The 19806-nt window shown below is 53.3% G+C and overlaps 1 protein-coding gene across 2 annotated transcripts; it reads left to right on the forward strand.

Moving 5' to 3' along the window:
- The first annotated feature begins 1497 nt into the window (after positions 1 to 1497).
- Positions 1498 to 18284, forward strand: SIK1 (salt inducible kinase 1). Of its 2 annotated transcripts, none has more exons than XM_069202947.1 (14): positions 1498 to 1539; positions 5482 to 5688; positions 6496 to 6612; positions 9682 to 9745; positions 10136 to 10297; positions 10407 to 10531; positions 10904 to 11027; positions 11463 to 11680; positions 11857 to 12003; positions 12436 to 12555; positions 13731 to 13911; positions 14256 to 14531; positions 14992 to 15214; positions 15764 to 18284. In XM_069202947.1, the coding sequence occupies exons 2-14, from the start codon at positions 5554 to 5556 to the stop codon at positions 16104 to 16106; spliced, it is 2235 nt and encodes a 744-aa protein (XP_069059048.1). In that variant the 5' UTR covers positions 1498 to 1539; positions 5482 to 5553; the 3' UTR covers positions 16107 to 18284. The 2 variants fall into 2 exon arrangements, with proteins under 2 accessions (XP_069059048.1, XP_069059047.1); XM_069202946.1 differs by lacking the exon at positions 1498 to 1539 and adding an exon at positions 1694 to 1846.
- The last annotated feature ends 1522 nt before the right edge of the window (positions 18285 to 19806 follow it).

The raw sequence follows: 19806 nt of genomic DNA on the forward strand, positions 1-19806 counted from the left end.
ATTGTTGCTTTTTATATGTATTGTGACATGTATGTAGTGCTTGCTACTTATATGCAGGGATCTGATGTGGGAAATAGGGTTGCCACCTTTTGCAGAGAAAATGACTGCCCATTTCTTCAAGTTTTGAGGTTCTGCAAGGTCCTGAACATGATACTTCAATCGAACTTTACATAAAATCATCTGTAATCATTTTTAACAGGACTTTCTGTCTTTGTTTGCTTTAACTATCACTCAGGGATCATGAAGGTAGCTCTAGAACATATTTTCGAGGGCTCTATTCTTATATTTGCTGTTTAAAGTATGCACTGATAAGGTGAAAAATATTGGATTTAGGTAACTTTCCTAACTTTTGGACTGGCTGGTCCATTAAAATAGTACTCATGCTGTACACAAGTGGCCTGGAGCAACCTTAGTGAAAAGGGTTCCATGATGGCTGTCGGTGTGTGGTTATTGTGTTATGGGACGCAGCGCTTAGCAATGTGTTGGATTAGGGGGTGTGAGAGATAGGCGTGCAGCTTACGTTTTTAATACTGTGGCAGTTTGGAACAGCTTCGCAAGCCCCTGTATGGTCAGTGGCATAAAGAAACTTGAGGGGGTCCCCGCAAAACCCATGCTCTGGACTCAGTCAGGAGCACTCAGCCAGGGACCCCCCACCAGTGCACAGTGCCAGAGGGGTGCCCAGGAGCTCGGGGGGGGGGGGGGCGCACCATGGGGGCTGTGGGGGCTTTTGTTACAGCACTGTGTATAGTATTTCTCAGAATCAAGTCCTGCTTAGATGGTTACAGCACTGGGATGTCCATTGGGAGGTATTTGCTTTAAAGAGGATGGTCCTGGGCATGCATAGTTTGTAGGAAGACATTAACAACTGGGCCATGAAGTGTGTGGTGGAGGAGACACCATGCCCAACACTTACACACTTTGAAATGCGTGCCTTGGTTGAGATTCTAGCTCTATGGCACTTTAATAATGGACTACACTGTCTATTAACTCTAAAATGATACTAATTGTAAGCAGTAGTACAGTAGAGATGCTGTTGCGTTTTATAAAGCTCTGCTATGGATCAGCGGATGAAAGGGATATTGAACTGCGCTGCCAGATAAGAGGTGAACAGGGGTCAATTTTGTTGGCAACCTCTGATACATGTTTATGCTATTAGGAGGTTGGGAAGATGCTGGCACTGTTGCACTTTATTAGTGGACCACACGGTTTCTTAACTAAATTGATATTTTTTTTTGTATTGTAGCGGTTCAGTTGTATTTTTAAAGCAGGGGCAGTAGGCGCTATATAAAAGCAGCTACAATGTAACTACCAAGCCTGAGTCATGGTAGTCCTTCTCCTCTTTCCATCGCCTGTACACTTGAACACTACCTTCGCTGCGCGTGCGCAGACAGGGCGCTATGTGCAGGTCATGGTCCGCTAGTAGCGGTACTGCGCCTGTGCAGTGTGTGTGTCACTGCCGGTCAGGTGAGGTTATTAACGTTAAACAGACGTGTGCAGCTCTCTGTACGTCAGTCTTCGGGTTTCCATGGAGACGGGCTAGTACGTCACGGCTGATGAGTAGACCTGGCAACAAGCCGCCGCCTCGCACACCTCCCCCCCCCTCGCTCAGTCAGCCGTGCGTTCTGCTGACGTCAAAGTGACGTCAATGAGGCGGCCCGACCTGTCAGCGCAGCGAGGGGGAAGCGACGCGAGAGGGCACGAGGGGGGTTTCCAGTGAAGAGCGAGGGCGAGGAGGAGGCGCGAGACAGAGCGAGAGTGGAGCGCGAGGGCACCGGCGCGAGCTCCTCAGACACACACTGAGCGCGAGGACACCTGCGCGAGCTCTTCAAGACGCACAGAGCGCGAGGTACTGACTATTTTAGAGGCGGCGCGCGGCCACCCGAGAGGGCGCGCGGGGACGTCAGGGAGAAGGGGCGCGAAGTTCCAGCCGAGAGCGGCGCGCGGCAGAGCCGTTAACGGCCGCAGAGAGCCGTTAACGGCCGCTCCGGGGCTGAGGCGCGCGGAGTGTCGGAGAGAGGGGCTCAGACCGCAGAGATCTTGCCTCCAGAAGGGCGTCTGTGACCACAGGCGGGTGTGTGACCAGCACAGGGTGGCTATAACGCAGGGGGCACCTGTTGGCATTATATGATGCCCACAGACAAGGGTCAGTCCTCCAGAGGGGCGGCACTGACCACAGGCGGGTGCCTGACCAGCAGATGGTAACTTTAAATCCGGGGGCTGCTGAGGGCTTCATATGATGCCCACCGATGGGGTTCTTGCCTCCTGAGGGGCAGCACTGACCACACGTGGGTGTCAGACCAGCACAGGGTAGCTAAGGCTCGGGGACAACTCGGGATTTCATGTGATGCCCACAGAGGGGGTTCTTGCCTCCTGAGGGGCAGCACTGATCGTAGGTGAGTGTCTGGCCAGCACAGGGTAGCTTTAGCCAAGGGGTCAGCTGGGGGCATCATCTGATGCCCACTGAGGGGGTTCTTGCCTCCTGAGGGCAGGGGGCACCTCAGGATTTCATGTGATGCCCACAGGGGGGGTTCTTGCCCCCTGAGGGGCACGCACTGATCGTAGGTGCGTGTCTGACCAGCACAGGGTAGCTATAACCCAGGGGGCACCTGAGGGCATCATATGATGCCCTCAGACAAGGGTTGGCCCTCCTGAGGGGCAGCACTGACCACAGGCGGGCGCCTGACCAGCAGATGGTAACTTTAAATCCGGGGGCTGCTGAGGGCTTCATATGACACATTATTGCCTCCTGAGAGGCAGCACTGATCGTAGGTGAGTGTCTGGCCAGCACAGGGTAGCTTTAGCCAAGGGGTCAGCTGGGGGCATCATCTGATGCCCACTGAGGGGGTTCTTGCCTCCTGAGGGCAGGGGGCACCTCAGGATTTCATGTGATGCCCACAGAGGGGGTTCTTGCCTCCTGAGGGGCAGCACTGATCGTAGGTGAGTGTCTGGCCAGCACAGGGTAGCTTTAGCAAGGGGTCAGCTGGGGGCGTCCCGTGAGGGGCGGACACTGACCACATCTGAGGGATGCAAACGTTGAGCCGATGGCTTCGGGCACCTCGGGGCCTGCGAAGACCTGGCACCTGCCCCGGGAGAGGGGGTGTTGTGCACCCGCTCTTCCCTTCCCTGCTCTCGCCCTCTAGGTGGGCTCATGACTCGTCTGGTGTCACCTGGTGCTGAGATGCGACCCACTTCTTTCCGACCCCCCACACTGGTGTGCCCTTGTGGGTTTCACCCTCCATCGCCGTGTAACTTCATCAGTCCCCTGTGTCCTGCAGCACACACTGAAGCTGCCAGCTGACGCCTGTGGACAAGGGGCACAGGTGGCCCGTGCACGTCCTTGTTCTGTTGCACACTGACGTGCCAGCTCCTCTGGGGGCATTACGACTCCCCCAGGCCCGTAAGTGCGAATGAGAGCCAGCTGTCCTCTGTGGATAAGGGAACCAGGTGGCCTGTGTACGTCCCTTTACAGTTGGACACCCTGGGGGCAGCTTCTCTCGGGGATAAGGGGCACACGTAGCTGTTGTACGTCCTGGCACTGCTAGACACAATGACATATCTGCCCCAGGGGACACACAAATTCCCCCAGTCCTGTAAGTGCAGAGGGGAGCCATCTTCTCCCTGGGATCATGGGGCACATGCGGCTTTTGCACTTACTGGCCCTGCTGGGCACACTGACGTGCCATCTGCTCCTGAGAAACTAAAACTCCCCCTGTCCTATAAATGCAAGGGGAGCCAGCTTCTCTCTGTGGGCAAGGGGCACAGGCGGCCTATGCACGTCCCTGTATGCACTGTTGGACACACTGGTGTGCCATTTGCTCCAGGGGGCCTACGCCCCCTTCTATAAGTGAAGGGGGGAGCCAGCTTCTCTCTGGGGTGAAGGGTGCGGGGTACACGCCCTGGCCTCGATGGACACGGATATCCCCCTGCAAAGGGGGGGGGGGATTATTAAAACACCCCAGTCCTAGGTGCCGAGGGTAGACTTCTTTCTGTAGACAAAGAGCATACGTGGCGCCTCATTGGCAGCAGCCACTGCTGAGGTTACCCTTGGGTTATCCTCTATCATTGGGGCGCTGGGTGGGTCTGTTTCTCTTAGTACCCTGGGTAGCATTGGGTGAATCTGTCTACCTATACCCTGCAGGACGGGGGGCTGGACTTCCCAGTCTTAATCCTACCTGTATGACACTGCCTGGGTTTGTCTCTATACCCTATAGGGCAGAGGGCTAAACCTCCCAGTCTCAATCCTACCCGTGTGGCACTGCCTGGGTCTCTCTATATCCTTTAGGGCAGAAGGCTGAACCTCCCAGTCTCAATCCTACCCGTGTGGCACTGCCTGGATCGGTCTCTATACCCTATAGGGCAGAGGGCTAAACCTCCCAGTCTCAATCCTACCCGTGTGGCACTGCCTGGGTCTGTCTTTTTCTGTACCCTGCAGGGCACGGGGCTGGACTTCCCAGTCTCAATCCTACCCGTGTGGCACTGCCTGTCTCTGTACCCTGCATGGCACGGGGCTGGACCTCCCAGTCTCAATCCTACCCCCTGTGTGACACTGCATGGGTCTGTCTTCTTCAGTATCCTTCAGGGCACAGGTCTGGAACTCCCAGTCTCCCTCCTTACCCCTGTGTGGCACTGCCTGGGTCTGTCTCTTTCTGTACCCTGCAGGGCACGGGGCTGGACCTCCCAGTCTCCCTCCTGCCCCTGTGTGGCACTCCCTGGGTCTGTCTCATTCGATATCCTACGGGGCAGGACCTCCCAGCCTGAATCATACCCTGTGGGTTATGGTGTGGGTCTGTCTCCTTGGGTGGCTTTTTCCCAGTGTGTCCCAGCCGGCACTGGTCCCCCGGATAGCGCAATTTGTGTGGCCCCAGATTGCGGTTCCTGCGTGGTATTGATTTTAGGAGCGGTTTCAGCAGCTTCAAGTCTGTGTCGGTGGCAGCCGTAACCCGAGCAGGCGGTGGGAGGGAATGTGCGTGTGCAGCTTGCCCACACATGGCGTCAGGTGGCCAGACCTGCTGACTTGGTCCAATAAAATAACAGTTCGAAGCTTTGCTTGTGGAGGGTCTCTCCCTGGGGAGTGCTGTCAGCCATTCCACGAATGTCACGTTAACTCGAAGGACCTTGTTTCTTCCTGTTCAGCACAGATGGCAGGAAGTACGTGTGGAATAAATATATGCGAGCGCTTGGTGCGGCCTAGAGCTATTCGCAAGGCATGCTGCTTCGTGAGCTCAAGGCTGCACCAAGATCTCTAACCGAGGAGGTCTCAGAGTGTATGTTGGATGGCGGAGTGTGTGCTTATCTGCCTGCAAGGTGAGGGATGTGAAGGCCTGATGCTAGAGTCCCATGCAAAACAGTTTGCTCAATGGTCCCCTTCCCTGGCCATTGTCTTTTTGTGACCTCAGCTCTCTTCTCTGCCTCCTCGCCATTGTATGGTTACTGTAGGGACCTGTGCCTGATTTAATCTGCTGTGGTTCTTCCTCTGCACAGGTGCTGTTCGTGCCATTCGGTGGCTGCCTATGTCTCTCCTGTAACCTCCACCTGCAGTGTCCAGTCCGAATCATGGTGGTCATGACCGATTGCAGCTCGCCCCGCTGCAGACCCCTCCGGGTTGGCTTCTATGACATCGAGCGCACCCTGGGGAAAGGAAACTTTGCAGTGGTTAAGTTAGCCAGGCATCGAGTGACCAAGACCCAGGTGAGAGAGTGTTTTGTGACTTTAAATGGTTGCCATCTGGTCTAGGCTCTGGTCATCTGATGGAGGTTGGCTGGGGACGTCCTTGTCTTATGCGAGGAGCTGAACATCTAGTTCAGCACAGCAGCTCCCTGTTCAGACAAGCACTGCGCATCCATGGTTTTCTAGATGTGCATTTCTTTGGTGTGGCATGTAGGTCTTAGTCAAGCTCTGGTGACATCTTTTGTTCAGTACATCTTCAATGTGACCTACTGAACGTAAAGTGTCGAAAATAGCTCTCGTCACTCATTCCTTTACATCCCCTCGGCCTGTAATACAAAGGTGTGTGGGGGGTGGATTGCATGTATGTAACCTAATGAGTGAGATTGAGCTGTGGAGCCTCCCCAGAAGGAGTGAGTATACCAAGATCCCACCACATGCCTCCAGATAACGCTGCCTAACGGCGCATCAGACAGATTAGAGGAGTTGAGCTGGCAGTTCAGCCTCAGTCTGAATCTCACGATGTAGCCCAAGGAACTCCTCCGCACAGGCTACTTAGACTGACTAACTCCAACGTAGAATGGGTGCCAGGGACTGACTCTCGTTTCAGTGCAAAGTCTATAGTGATGAAGTGCTTGTGCAGTGCACTGTTTTATGCTGCACACTGAACAAAGGCAGATTCTGACCAGTTATCTCTTCTCCTGTCACCTGTGTGTTATGCTTGGCAGCCATTGCCAGGTGAGAATTGGTATCACACATGCAGTGCATGCTGATTTCACCTGTTGCTTCATGTTTCTCTAACCCGAACAATCTACATTTTTACATTGCCAGGTTGCCATCAAAATCATTGACAAAACCAGATTAGACCCATCGAATCTAGAGAAGATCTACCGGGAAGTACAAATCATGAAACTTCTGAACCACCCGCATATCATCAAGCTTTACCAGGTAAGAGACTTGTGTTAGCTCCTCTGGAGCTTCAAGTGCCTCAGTTTACCCCGTCCCTTCAGCTTCCTGGGCCTTTTCTTACATGCCTCCTGCAGCCGAGCTGCAGTTTCATCGGCTTGGACGATTGTTTCATGGTGCCAGTGGTGTGATTGAGGCTTTAAGTGGAACTCCAAATCTTTCTACAGATGTGCCAGCTGGTGCCTCCCATGGGTCGGATCTGGGCGTTCAGTCTTTCTTGGAAGTCCTGGTGAGGGCCCTTGTGTTTGGTTTAGATCACTGGCACTCAAGACCGTTCACATCTCTCACTCTTGCACTGTGAGGAATTTTGAGTGTCACAATACAAACACTTCATCACCCTTGGATGGGTCTGGTCTCCTCTCCAGCCCCTCCCTGGGGCTGTGTGGCTGATCAGGACCTCGCTTCATGATGTGCAATGGTATGTGGATTTGTATAGTGCGCTGTGACCCATGAGGGTATCCTGGCACTAAAGCAGGAGCTGGAAGGACAGAGCCCTGGTCTGGGTTAGATGAAGACCCAGGTCTTCAGTTTCTTGCAGTACTCTAGAAGAGAGTACAAATCTCCAATGTGTAGTAGGTTGTTCCATGTTTTATGAGCGGAGAAGGTCCGCCCTCCAGATCAGCTTGTCAATGCATGGGATGTGTGGGTAGGAGTCCAGCTGACTAGAGGTGCCTGAGTGGTTGGTGGAAGGAGATCTGTGTTCAGGTATGTGGTGCCCTGAATATGTGTATGAGGGGTTTGAAATGAGCATGTTTGTGTATTAGGCGCCAGTGTAGTTCCTTGAGGTATGGTGTAATGGGAGCTGTGTGTGGGAGGTTGAGCGTGTGTGGCTGCCGAATTCTGGTTGATTTGTAGACTTCTAGTGAGTTTCTTTCTGATTCGTGCTTAGAGGGTGTTCCCATAGTCTCTCTCGTTGTTGACTATGGCTTGTGTGATGGTCTTTCTGGTGTTGCTCAGGAGCCTTTTGAAAAATGTCCTCAGCATCTTCAGGGTGTGGAAGGGGGATGCTATGCCGGCTTGGAGTTGCGCTGTCCTGTGCAGTTTGTTGTCAATGATGATCAGATATTCCTGGTGCTGGTCCACGGTCAGCCAGTCACTAGGTGGAGGCCCATGGTGAGGTGTTCTTGCCAAAAATCACTAGTTTTGTATTGTTGGTGCTTAGCTTGAGATGGTTTGACTTCGATCATGCAGGCTGTGAACCCCTAGTACAAGTGACCTCTGCTGCTCGTGACTGGCTTCGGACAGCTTTTCATTGTGCGACGGGTGTAAGGGGGGGCTCTGACTTGGGAGTCACTTGAGTCCTTGGCATCCCCCTGCGTGTGTTGGAGTGTCTGTTCGGTTACACCGTGGTTTCTTGGGATGGTGCCGACGGCCTTGCACATGGCTGTCTTGTTGGGACGTGTTGGGACTGAGCAGGCACCTCCTTCTACAGGCAGCCTGTTCCTGAGGACAGGGCCTCTGGTGACCTGGGGTGTGACTCTGCGTGACCTGATGCTACTTGCTGCAAGGGCCTGTGGTCCCTAGAGATTGTACCCAAGTTCAAGCGTGACTCAGGCGTGACCCCTGTCAATGCAGGAACCGATGGTCACTAGGGGTTGTACCCAGATTCAAGCGTGACTCTGCTCTTACTGCAGGGGCCTGTGGTCCCTATAGGTTGTACCCAGGTTCAAGCGTGACTCTGCTGTTACTGCAGGGGCCGGTGGTCTCTAGGGGTTGTACCCAGGTTCTGGTGTGACTATGGTGTGACCTGCTGTTACTGCAGGGGCCGGTGGTCTCTGGGGGTTGTACTCCGGTTCTGGTGTGACCTGTTGTTACTGCAGGGGCCTGTGGTCCCTAGAGGTTGTACCCAGGTTCAAGCGTGACTCTGCTCTTACTGCAGGGGCCTGTGGTCCCTAGAGGTTGTACCCAGGTTCAAGCGTGACTCTGCTGTTACTGCAGGGGCCGGTGGTCCCTAGAGGTTGTACCCAGGTTCAAGCGTGACTCTGCTGTTACTGCTGGGGTCAGTGGTCTCTAGGGGTTGTACCCAGGTTCAAGCGTGACTCTGCTGTTACTGCTGGGGTCAGTGGTCTCTAGGGGTTGTACCCAGGTTCTGGCGTGACTATGGTGTGACCTGCTCTTACTGCTGGGGTCAGTGGTCTCTGGAGGTTATACCCAGGTTCTGGCGTGACTATGGTGTGACCTGCTCTTACTGCTGGGGTCAGTGGTCTCTAGGGGTTGTACCCAGGTTCTGGCGTGACTATGGTGTGACCTGCTCTTACTGCTGGGGTCAGAGGCTGGGGTCAGTGGTCTCTGGAGGTTGTACTCAGGTTCTGCCGTGACTCTGCCGCCCTTGACATCCCCGACGGCTCCGGTTTGATCGCATTACAGGCTGCGTCGTTCGCGTTAATCGTCTTTACTTGGAGCTGTCAGGAGGACTCGGTGGAAGGAGCCATCGTCGGCTGAGTCTGTATGGATTAGGGCGCTCAGCCCCCTCGTGGAAGAGGATTAGGGGGGCACGTGAGGTGCTGAGCACCCTAAGTGTTAATGGTGATGGTGTGAGGACAGGGTTATCTACTCCCAGTGCCCGTCGCTGCCCCGGGCACTCGGTGCGGGTGTGGTAGGTCGCACAAGGACTGCCTCCACCCGGCGTGGCGGAGGGAGGGGACGGCGTGCCGGTGCGTCACGGGCCGGTGGGGCGCGCATTCATGGCCTGTCGTGGCTGGACACATTCCTGGCCTGGTCCAGGCGTGCACTCTTTGTGGCGGGTGGCATTGCCCTTTCAGTGCCAGCCAGGGAAGAGCCTTCTCCATGGAAGCGGATTATGTAAGGCAGGAGTGACGCAGCCTCGCAGCAGGAACGGCCTTGTCTCCTTTCTTCCCCCCCCCCTCCTGGCCCGAGTCAGAGCTCTCCTCCCCACCCTCCTTTCCTGGCCCGTGAGATCTGTCTCCTACTCTAAACCCCCACCCCCCACACGACCCCATGCACCAGGCTCCGCGCGATGTCATATGTGCTACAGCTGCCCCACTGCTGTGCTTGTGATGACCAGGTCTCTTCTGCATTGTGTTTTGTCAGGTGATGGAAACCAAAGACATGCTCTACATTGTGACAGAGTTTGCAAAGAACGGAGAAATGTTTGGTGAGTTTTCATGCTTTGACTTGTCATCTCACTCCTTGCAGCCCGACATCATGGAATAATGGGCCCAGTTTCCCCAGACCATCACACTACATCACCTGCTCCCATTTCCCACCTTAAGGCGCTAGACCTTGGTCCCTGCATCCTTTCCCCCTTACCCGGTCATATTTTGCACCCTGCTACCTGCAGCACTTTCTCCCACATGAGATTAGGGATTCTTCCTGCTCCCTGAAGTGATGTCCTGCGACCATATTCCTCCCCCATTCAGAGGTGATCATAAGACAGATTCCCCCCCCCCAGCTCAGGTGACAGTCTGTGATGAGTGTCTGTATTGTGCCCCTGGGGCTTCACTGACAGTCTGTAGAACATCATGTTTTTCTCTCTGCCCTGCAGATTACCTGACGACCAATGGGCACCTGAGTGAGAGCGAGGCACGGGCCAAGTTCAGCCAGATCCTCTCTGCGGTGGAGTATTGTCACTGCCGTCACATCGTGCACCGAGACCTGAAAACTGAGAACCTGCTGCTGGATGCCAACATGAACATCAAGATAGCTGGTGAGCCTCGCTTCGGCTGGGGTTTGGTGACCATCTTAGGGTGGGCGATTGTGCAGGGACTCTGATATTGGGGGCATACACAGAGCTAACTGTTCATTATTCCCAACAGACTTTGGATTTGGGAACTTCTACAAGTCAGGGGAACCTCTATCAACATGGTGCGGGAGCCCTCCTTATGCAGCTCCGGAGGTCTTTGAGGGCAAGGAGTACGAGGGACCCCATCTTGATATTTGGGTAAGCCAGGTGGTGATTGCCTCCTGCATTGCTTGGCCTGGTCATCCTCCCTCCCCACCCTGCGGCCAGTAGCTAGGGGCTTGAGTTCTCCACCATGCCCCCTACAGGCGTGTGGTGTCCTTCTCTAGAGCGCTCTTTGGTAGCCATGAGCATCTCAGTCCTCTGCTGTTGGCTTCCACTAGTCACTTTAACTCCATTCTTCGCACATACTCTTGGTGACGGTCTGCACGGTCCACACCTCTGGCCCTTGTTGGCACCCAGCATGCCCTTCGAGGCCCCTCTTCAGGCTTTGAATGCGACTTTCCATCATTGTTTGGAACTAGCATTTTGAGTGGTGGTGATGTTCTAACGCCCATGCTGTTTTCCTTTCAGAGTTTAGGGGTCGTGCTCTATGTTCTTGTCTGCGGCTCGTTCCCTTTTGATGGACCAAACTTGCCAACTCTGCGGCAGCGAGTGCTCGAGGGCAGGTTCCGCATCCCGTACTTCATGTCGCAAGGTATGTTCCAAGGACTCGAGAGTGACTGCATTGCATGTCCCGCCATAGAGAGGTATCTATCCCAGTGTTTATAATACTTGGTGGGGTGGGCGAGGGCGACAGTACCGTAGATAGTTTATATTATTGCTCTCAATCAAAGCATTTAAAAGTCTGATCGTCAGACCCATCTCCATCACAGCCCGCATGTTGTGCACGAGTCTGCTGGGCCTACAAGTCCGGTGCGAGAGTGAGGAATGCTTTCTCTCCACTCCTCAGCAATTCCTTTGCGCCCCCCCCCACACACACGCACCCCCAGTCCATCTCTGGGCTCAGGGGGTGATTTTGTCGTGCTGTCTAGTTCTAAACACTGTCAGTGAGAGCATTCACTCTGCCTGCTTTCAGTATGTGACGGATTGAGAGCGCCTCTGACCCTCCACATGTCCATCTCTCTCTCAGATTGTGAGTCGCTGATCCGTCGGATGCTGGTGGTGGATCCCACCAAACGCCTAACCATCAGCCAGATCAAGCAGCACAGGTGGATGCAAGCGGAGCCCCCTCTCCAGCTGTCGCTGTCCCCTCCCCTGCAGGACTACAACTCCAATTTGGGAGACTACAGCGAGCAGGTCTTGGGCATCATGAGCACCCTGGGCATCGACCGGCAGAGGACCGTGGAGGTGAGCTTGTTCGGCTGTTTGAGCGGCTGCAGAGACCGGCAGAGTGCAGCCTGGAGGCTGGTGTGTTAGATTGTGTAATCTGCTGGTTTCTGCCCACTTCTCCCTGCTTGCTTGTACATAGAGCTCACCTCTAGTGGATTCTTGGGTTGCTGACGAGTGGCTTCTTTCCTCCGCAGTCTCTACAGAATTCCAGCTATAATCATTTCGCAGCCATTTACTATCTTCTGCTGGAGCGTCTAAAAGAACACAAGTCTGCTGTTTCTTCGGCTCTTCCTGCAGCGAGCCCGCAACCTCGACTGAAACCTCTGGATCTCTGCATGGAGGTGAGTGGCGGTGGCCCTGGCCACCAAAGAATGTAACATTCCTGTCTGTCTGCTCTTTGACCTGCTGTCTCCCCTCGAAATCCTTGACTTGATGAAGGGATTCGCAAACTTGTGTTTGGTAGAATATCCAGGACCATGGCTTTACATTTGAAAATAATTTAAACGTCAAAATATGCCCGAGGGAAGCAACATTTTTGTCTTTATGCATGTGCAGATTAGTGAAATGAGTCAAAGTAATGATGACTGACAATAATGCCCCAGTACCAATAGAATTTTGATAAGAAGAATAACCATTCCCAGCTAATTTTAAGTCGAACTAAGGTTGAAAACTTGAAGTGGGTACATCAAGAGGCCCGGAAGCTGTCTTGCCCTGAGCTCTCTGTGACAGGTGGGAAAACCATCCCTTATCTCTGAAACTATTTTGGTTTGCAGCTTCCTCAGGACAGTGCTGGGTGCGACTCGTTGCAGACCTCCCTCTTGTACCCGCAGCCTGCAGGCCTCATGCAGCCCTCCTCACAGTCAGACATGGAGTGCGACTTGAGCACCCTGCAGGTATGTTACTGTCTGACCAGAGTCTTCTGTGAAGTACACAGTCCTGGTGGGCAATCGCAGAAAGCTGTGTGTTATGTGTGCCTGTTCAGTGTGTGTGAGCTGTGTGTCCTCCGCCGGTGTGCCTGCTTAGGGGTTATAGGGTCCTGTTTGCGTGTTGAGAGGTACGCTTATGGTGGGTACCTCCTCGACGTGCCTGGTCAGTGGCTCTTTAGGTCTTTCTGATTTGTGTGTAAGATTTATGGTGGTCGCTGTCTCGGTGTGCCTGGTCAGGGTCTGTGGGGTCCTGTTTGTGTGTTAGTGAGGTGTCTGTGGTGGTCATTTCCTCTGTGTGCCTGGTCCGGGTCTGTGGGGTCCTGTTTGTGTTAGTGAGCTCTCTCTGGTGGTCGCTTCCTCGGTGTGCCTGGTCAGGGTCTGTGGGGTCCTGTTTATGTGAATGAGGTGACTCTGGTGGTCGCTTCCTCGGTGTGCCTGGTCAGGGTCTGTGGGGTCCTGTTTGTGTGAATGAGGTGACTTTGGTGGTCGCTTCCTCGGTGTGCCTGGTCCGGGTCTGTGGGGTCCTGTTTGTGTTAGTGAGCTCTCTCTGGTGGTCGCTTCCTCGGTGTGCCTGGTCAGGGTCTGTGGAGTCCTGTTTGTGTGAATGAGGTGACTTTGGTGGTCGCTTCCTCTGTGTGCCTGGTCCGGGTCTGTGGGGTCCTGTTTGTGTTAGTGAGCTCTCTCTGGTGGTTGCTTCCTCGGTGTACCTGGTCAGGGTCTGTGGGGTCCTGTTTGTGTGAATGAGGTGACTTTGGTGGTCGCTTCCTCGGTGTGCCTGGTCCGGGTCTGTGGGGTCCTGTTTGTGTGAATGAGGTGACTTTGGTGGTCGCTTCCACGGTGTACCTGGTCAGGGTCTGTGGGGTCCTGTTTGTGTTAGTGAGCTCTCTCTGGTGGTCGCTTCCTCGGTGTGCCTGGTCAGGGTCTGTGGGGTCCTGTTTGTGTGAATGAGGTGACTTTGGTGGTCGCTTCCTCTGTGTGCCTGGTCCGGGTCTGCGGCCTTCGTTGTGAGGTGTGATTGCTCCCCGAGGCCGCATAGGGGCCGTGCGCGCTAGGAAGGGCCGGTGGCTGCTCCCTCTCTGTAGGGCCCCCCACCTCGCCGGGATCTGCTGTACCTTATGCCTTCTTTCTTTGTTAATTTCCAGCCCCTGTTCTTTCCCTCGGATGCAAACCTCAATGGCTTCTTCAAGCCTTGCTCCCCCTCCCCAGGCGACGAGGCGAGGCCGGAGCGGGAGCTGGAGGACGAGCTGGCCTCTTCCTGCAGCGGGAGCAGGAGGCACACGCTGGCGGAAGTCATGTCTCGCTTCCACCAGTGCACCACTCCCTGTAAGTGGCGAGCACTTTGTGGGTGCCTTTCTTCTTACGTGGCGGCTGGGGGGCAAGGAATGCACACACAGCAGCAGTTTGGGGTGGGGACATGAGGTCCATGGTTGTCCTGCCTAGGCCCCAGCGCGCGCATTTCCTATCTTACCCGAGTCCTTATTCAGTGGGCAGAGGCCTAGACGGCAGGTCCTTGCCCATCGGTGAGTTGGTACCTGTGGACACGTGGGCTCTTGCTGGGATGAGGGTGGGCATGGTTGGGCTTGTTGTGACGTAAGCGGGCAGCAGCCGTGTCTCAGACACCCTGTCCTCTGTCTCCGGACTCACGTGGGATGTCCTCTTGTTCACAGGCATCGTTGTCTCCTCCTCCGGAAGCCAGGCCGAGGAAGTGAGCTTGGAAAACTGCCTTGGTGCCTCCGCCACCGGAGGCTCGCTTTCGGCCGGGGTCTGCCTGGCAGAACAGGTGCGCATCGCCAACCAGGCCACCGCCAGGATGACCACGCCGTTTCTGAACGCCCAGTCCGCCGCGCCGGCCTTCCAGGCTCAGGGCTGCCTGAGCGGGAACTCCCTGCTCCCGGTCACCTTCCAGGAGGGAAGACGGGCCTCCGATACCTCGCTCACACAAGGTAGGTGATGGGGTGCCGCCGCCGCTTCATCGGGTTAAGGGGGCTAGCAAGGCTCGCGCCCCCTTCATCTCCCATTGCAAGCCGGGTCTGCACCCTCGGACACCGGAACTGAGTTTAGTGTGGTGTAGGGGTGGGCTTGGGCTTTTTCACACACGGCTGCTACGTCATGCCACATCTCCGGGGGAGGCTGTTAAATGGGATTTCTATAGCTGGGCCTCTTTGCTCGTAGTATAGTATGGGGTGGTTTGACGTACAGTGCCTTCATTCCTTCTGGTGCCCAAAGGCCGGTAGCACAACAAGGGCATTTATTTTGTTGCACGTTCCTTTACATGCTATTGCTTCGGCCTCCTCAATCACGGTCTAGCCCTCCCTCCGACTTCCAGAGGATTTCACAGGTTTTGCTTTTTGTGTTCATCCAAGAGTCCCAAGCTCTAAAAATGTCCTGTCGCTTGCTCCACAGGATTGAAAGCTTTTCGGCAGCAGATCCGCAAAAATGCTCGAGCCAAGGGCTGCCTGGGGCTGAACAAGATCAAGGGCTTTGCTCGCCACGTGTGCCAGTCGCCCTCTGCCCGGGCAGCGCGCAGCTGCCCACTGCAGCATCCGGTGCAAAGCTCCTGCATGTACGGCTCGGGGAGTGGACGAGAGAGCCGTGGCCTGCTGGAGGACGTGCTGCATCAGCAGAGGTGAGGAGTGCAGGGGGTGGCATGGGCGCTTGGCACCGTGCTGGTGGAGGGAGACTAGTGTGGGAGAGCCGCAGATTACTCGCAGACGCTTCCAGTCGGACATGCAGGCTTCTCCTGTAAGAACCAGGCAATACTCTTAAACGGCGGTTCTTATGATGCATGTACGTTCAATGGAAAAGGCGCACAGCCGCATTAATAACGTAACAATAGAAAGACGAGTCTGGCCCCAAGCACTGGTACAGAAAGGCCGACCCCAGTAATCAATATTGGAATAGGAACCGCTGTTTTTAAAGAATAATCTTTCTGGAAGCTTCAACTATGGCTAAAGGGAAGGGCTGCCACAAGATGTCTTCATCTTGGGCATTGGCCCTGCTGCTGCTCCCTGCCAGACCCGTGCTAGAGGAGCACGTTTGAGAGGGAAGGGTTTGTGGCAGTGAATGGAAGGTAGACGGTTTATTGAAATGTAGAGGTTTTACCTGAATGTGTAGTGTTTTCCGAGCTTTTGTATCAAGCGGCATGCTGACGCTCTCTTCATTCCTGTCTCCGTAGAATGCTCCAGCTGCAGCTCCAGCCCGCACACCTACCCCCGGCGCACATCCTGCCACCCACCACTGAAATCATCAGTCCACCCAGCACAGCCTCGGTGCTCTTGGAGCTGCAGCCCCAGATCTCCGCGGCGGAGAAGGCCCAGGTCTCCAGTGTGTCTTCATCAGCCCATCTCCTGGATTCCCGGCTCTACCTCAGTGGTGGCAGCCCCATTCCCTGCTTCCCTCAGCTGCCTCATTTCACCTTCCTGACCCCTCAGTACCAGCCCATGGGCCTGCTGTCGGCAGACTGCGAGATGGAAGACCTCAGCTCCCTGCAGGCAGGGAAATTCGTGCTGGTGAAGTAACGAGGCTAGCTCCAGAGCCTTTCCTGAGACTTGAAGGAATCTGCACCATATAGAACCCGGGGCCTGTGGTTCCAGAGTCTAGCAATAAGTGACGATGAGGAGCCCTGGGGCCCAAACAAAACCAGCAATATTCTTGGTAGGCACTGCCTACTTGCACTGAAGGGCCTTTGCAAGCCTTTGAACTCAAAGGAACGATTGAACAGTTCCAATCAGCACAATGGCACAGGCAACCTGCTGTCACCACGCAGAGCCACCTTTCCTTTGCACCTCCTTGTGACTCTGAAGATTACCTCTCAAACCGCCAGCATATTCATGGAGCGTGAGAAAACCAAAGTGATGACCCAGTCCTTTAGGCTGGGTCTTCACTGGCCCAGCACAATAACCTTACTACCTGTTAACCCTTCTGAAAGGTCAACGTGTACATTGTGTAGGCGGAGCACTGACTGAGGAACCCCTGCACGTATGCAGTATTCCCTGCTCTGAAGAGTTCAGTTGATGGGAACTTTTATGTGCATCTCTGATGGGCATTCAGAGGTAGTCGAACCAAAAAACAGCACAGTGGGTAGATTAGGTGACCTCATCAGTATACGCAATGTCCTTAGTTACCCAGCACACTCTCAGTTCCCACCCGTGGCCAGGCTGCCCCCCTGTGTGGGGTTGATGCAGTGACCTTCGCCACCATTCCAGAACTGGTAGAGCCTGTGCCCTGGGAAGGGGCTGGGAGATTGCATATGATGCACTTTACTAATATTTAATGCTGCTTTTGTGTGTGCGTGTCTTTTTTTTTTTTCTTCTTTTGAAGAACATTTCAGGTCCGGATCCAGAGTTACCTGAAAATGATTTGGGGGGGAAACGCGGTGGATCCTGTTAACTTGGAAATTTCTTGTAACCATGCTGGAACAAATGGAATAGCTGTGAGTTAGGTCATCTCTTAATACGTCAGAACACTACTACATGGAAGGGTAGTCTCTTTGAAATAATCCGTCCCCCCTCCCACTTTTACCAAAGAACATCTCACCTTCCCTCACCCCTTTTTCGGCAGCCTGTCCTTATTGTAGCACGCAAGTTGAGGCAATAAGTCCTGGTATAATCTCTCACCTAGCCATTTTGTCATCTCGATTCAGTGGTAGCTTTAAAGGTTATGGCACTTGAGGTAAACGTTGTACACTGCTTAGGTGCAGTATCTAATTTGCCTGTGGCCTGCTCCTGCGTTTAGCCAACAAGCTCTGGTGGCATGGGTTAAGGGAGAATTGTAGGATGTGTGGATTTCTGTTCAGAAAGACTATGACTACAAGTGTGTCAGACTGGCCTACTATTCCTTGGCACAGCTGAAGCTTCAGGAAACCCCAAAAAGCCTGCTACCTCAGTAGACCTATAGACTGAAGTAAACAGGGAAGTTTAGGGGAATACTCACTGCAATCAGTGGACCTTGGCCTGTGCACACTGACAGGGAAAGCTATCTGAGGAGCCACAGGTACTAGTTTGAAAAGTTGTCTGCTGTGTGGATCCTTTATCCCTGCAGGTGATGGATGGTTTCTGGCTCACATGGATATTCAGTACTTGTCATAAAGTAGACCACTGTGGTCTGGTAGTGTAAGCTGGAGGAGTCTGGTGCTTATCTCTCTCGGCACCTGCTAACCCTCAGTTTCTACATTGGATGATCTTGAAATCTTTAGAAATTGTGGTCCCTTTTCACAGGACTTGAGGCTAGCCTCTTGATTTCAGAAAGATGCACACGCCCTGTTCGTCACAGGTGACGCATGGGCAGAGGGATAGCATCACTTTTTTTCTTCTGTTGCAGTTCTAGCATGCCAGCCTCTCCTCTCTACATTCTCCACAGCCTAAAAGAAGCACCTTGGGCTGTTAGTATTTTACAGTACGGGAGACTTTTCTTTGGAGTGACCCCCACATTGAATAGTTTCGGCTGGATATGTTCTTTGAGCTGCTTTTATCCAGACTGCAGAGCAGTCTTGGAATATGTAAAAGTAGACACTACAGAATCTTTCATCCAGATGTAAGAGTTTGTTTGTTTTTTATTTGTGTTACATTTTTTTTTTTTACACCATGATCTGTACTGATAACTTGTATTTCTTATGTTTCAATGAGAAATGTCTATAAAAATATGAAATGGTTGATGTCTATTTAATATTTAAATAAACAAATGTTCAAGCCAGGAAATGTCCTCTGATTCTGTGTTGGCTGGTGGTGCATCGGGCCAGACCATGAAACACTTGAATGGCAGAATATTGGTTTCCAAAAACACCTCCTGAGGGCTTGGTTCTGTCATGTGCATTTACAGTAGCAACTGTTCTCCAACATTAGAACCATTTCCTGTCATCAGCCTCGGAATTCTCTCTCTCTCTCTCTCTCTCTCTCTCTCTATATATATATATATATATATATATATATATATATATATGTTCGGTGGCATGTGTAGCTGCAGATTCACATGCTGTGCACATCCCGCCATCTGGTGTTAGGCTCTGAGTGTTACAAGTTGTTTTTCTTTGAAGAAGTCTTTTCGAGTCACGAGATCGAGGGACTCCTCCCATTTCGGCTCCATTGCGCATGGGCGTCGACTCCATCTTAGATTGTTTTTTTTCCGCCATCGGGTTCGGACGTGTTCCTTTTCGCTCCGTGTTTCGGGTCGGAAAGTTAGTTAGAATCTCGGAAAAATCGTCGGTATTGTTTGCGTTCGGTATCTGGTTAGTTATAACAGATCGACACCGACTTTTGAAGAGCTCTGGTGGCCCTTTGGTTTTTTTTCGATCCCCCTGTCTGGGCCTGGGCGGCCCGGCCACGTCTTTCTTCAAGGCTGATGAAACGGACCCCATTCCGCTTCTGCCCAAAATGTCATAACAAGTATCCATATACAGATCAGCATCTGGTCTGTAACTTGTGTCTGTCTCCAGAGCACAAGGAGGATACCTGTGAAGCCTGTCGAGCGTTTCGGTTGAGGAAGACATTAAAAGACCGAAGAGCAAGAAGACTGCAGATGGCGTCAGCGCCGACAGGACAAGGGCGTTTCGAAGAGGAAGAAGAAAGCTTCTCCATCCATGAATCGGACTCGGACGAGCTCGATCCCGAAGAAACGCCGAAAACCGTGAGTAAGACGTCGAAACATAAAACTCACGAGAAGACAACAAAAGACCAGGGGACGCCATGGCTTAACCCGAAAAATAGGTGACTGATCATCGGCACCGAAAAAGGGCATGCATGTGGCGAAGTCATCCGACTCTGGTCGAGATACCGCCACACAGCTATCTCGGGCCAGAGACAGCGGCTCCGAACAGATTCAGCACTGAGACAGTGGCACCGAAATGGTTCGGCACCGAGACACCACGACACCGAAAATAAAGAAGGTTGCCTCGGAGCCCAAAAAGGCGACCGAAAAGATTTCGATTCCGAAACATCCAGCCTCGGAACTGAAAACAGGTTCCTACACAGAGGAACAGGGATTGTCCTCCCAGATGCAAGGGCATAAGTTCGGAGAGGAACTTCAATCTGTTGAGCCAGACTACACTCAAAGAAGGCTCCACATTCAAAAAGACACAGGGAAGATAAGCACTCTTCCCCCAATTTAAGATGAAAAGAAGACTTGCCTTTCAAGAAAAGGACAAGCAGCCACAGGCAAAGGTGGCAAGACAAACAACTCCACCACCATCTCCACCACCATCAATGCACACATCACCGGTAGCCA

Source organism: Pleurodeles waltl, chromosome 8, assembly GCF_031143425.1.
Source record: "Pleurodeles waltl isolate 20211129_DDA chromosome 8, aPleWal1.hap1.20221129, whole genome shotgun sequence".
NCBI classification, from domain to species: Eukaryota; Metazoa; Chordata; class Amphibia; order Caudata; family Salamandridae; genus Pleurodeles; species Pleurodeles waltl.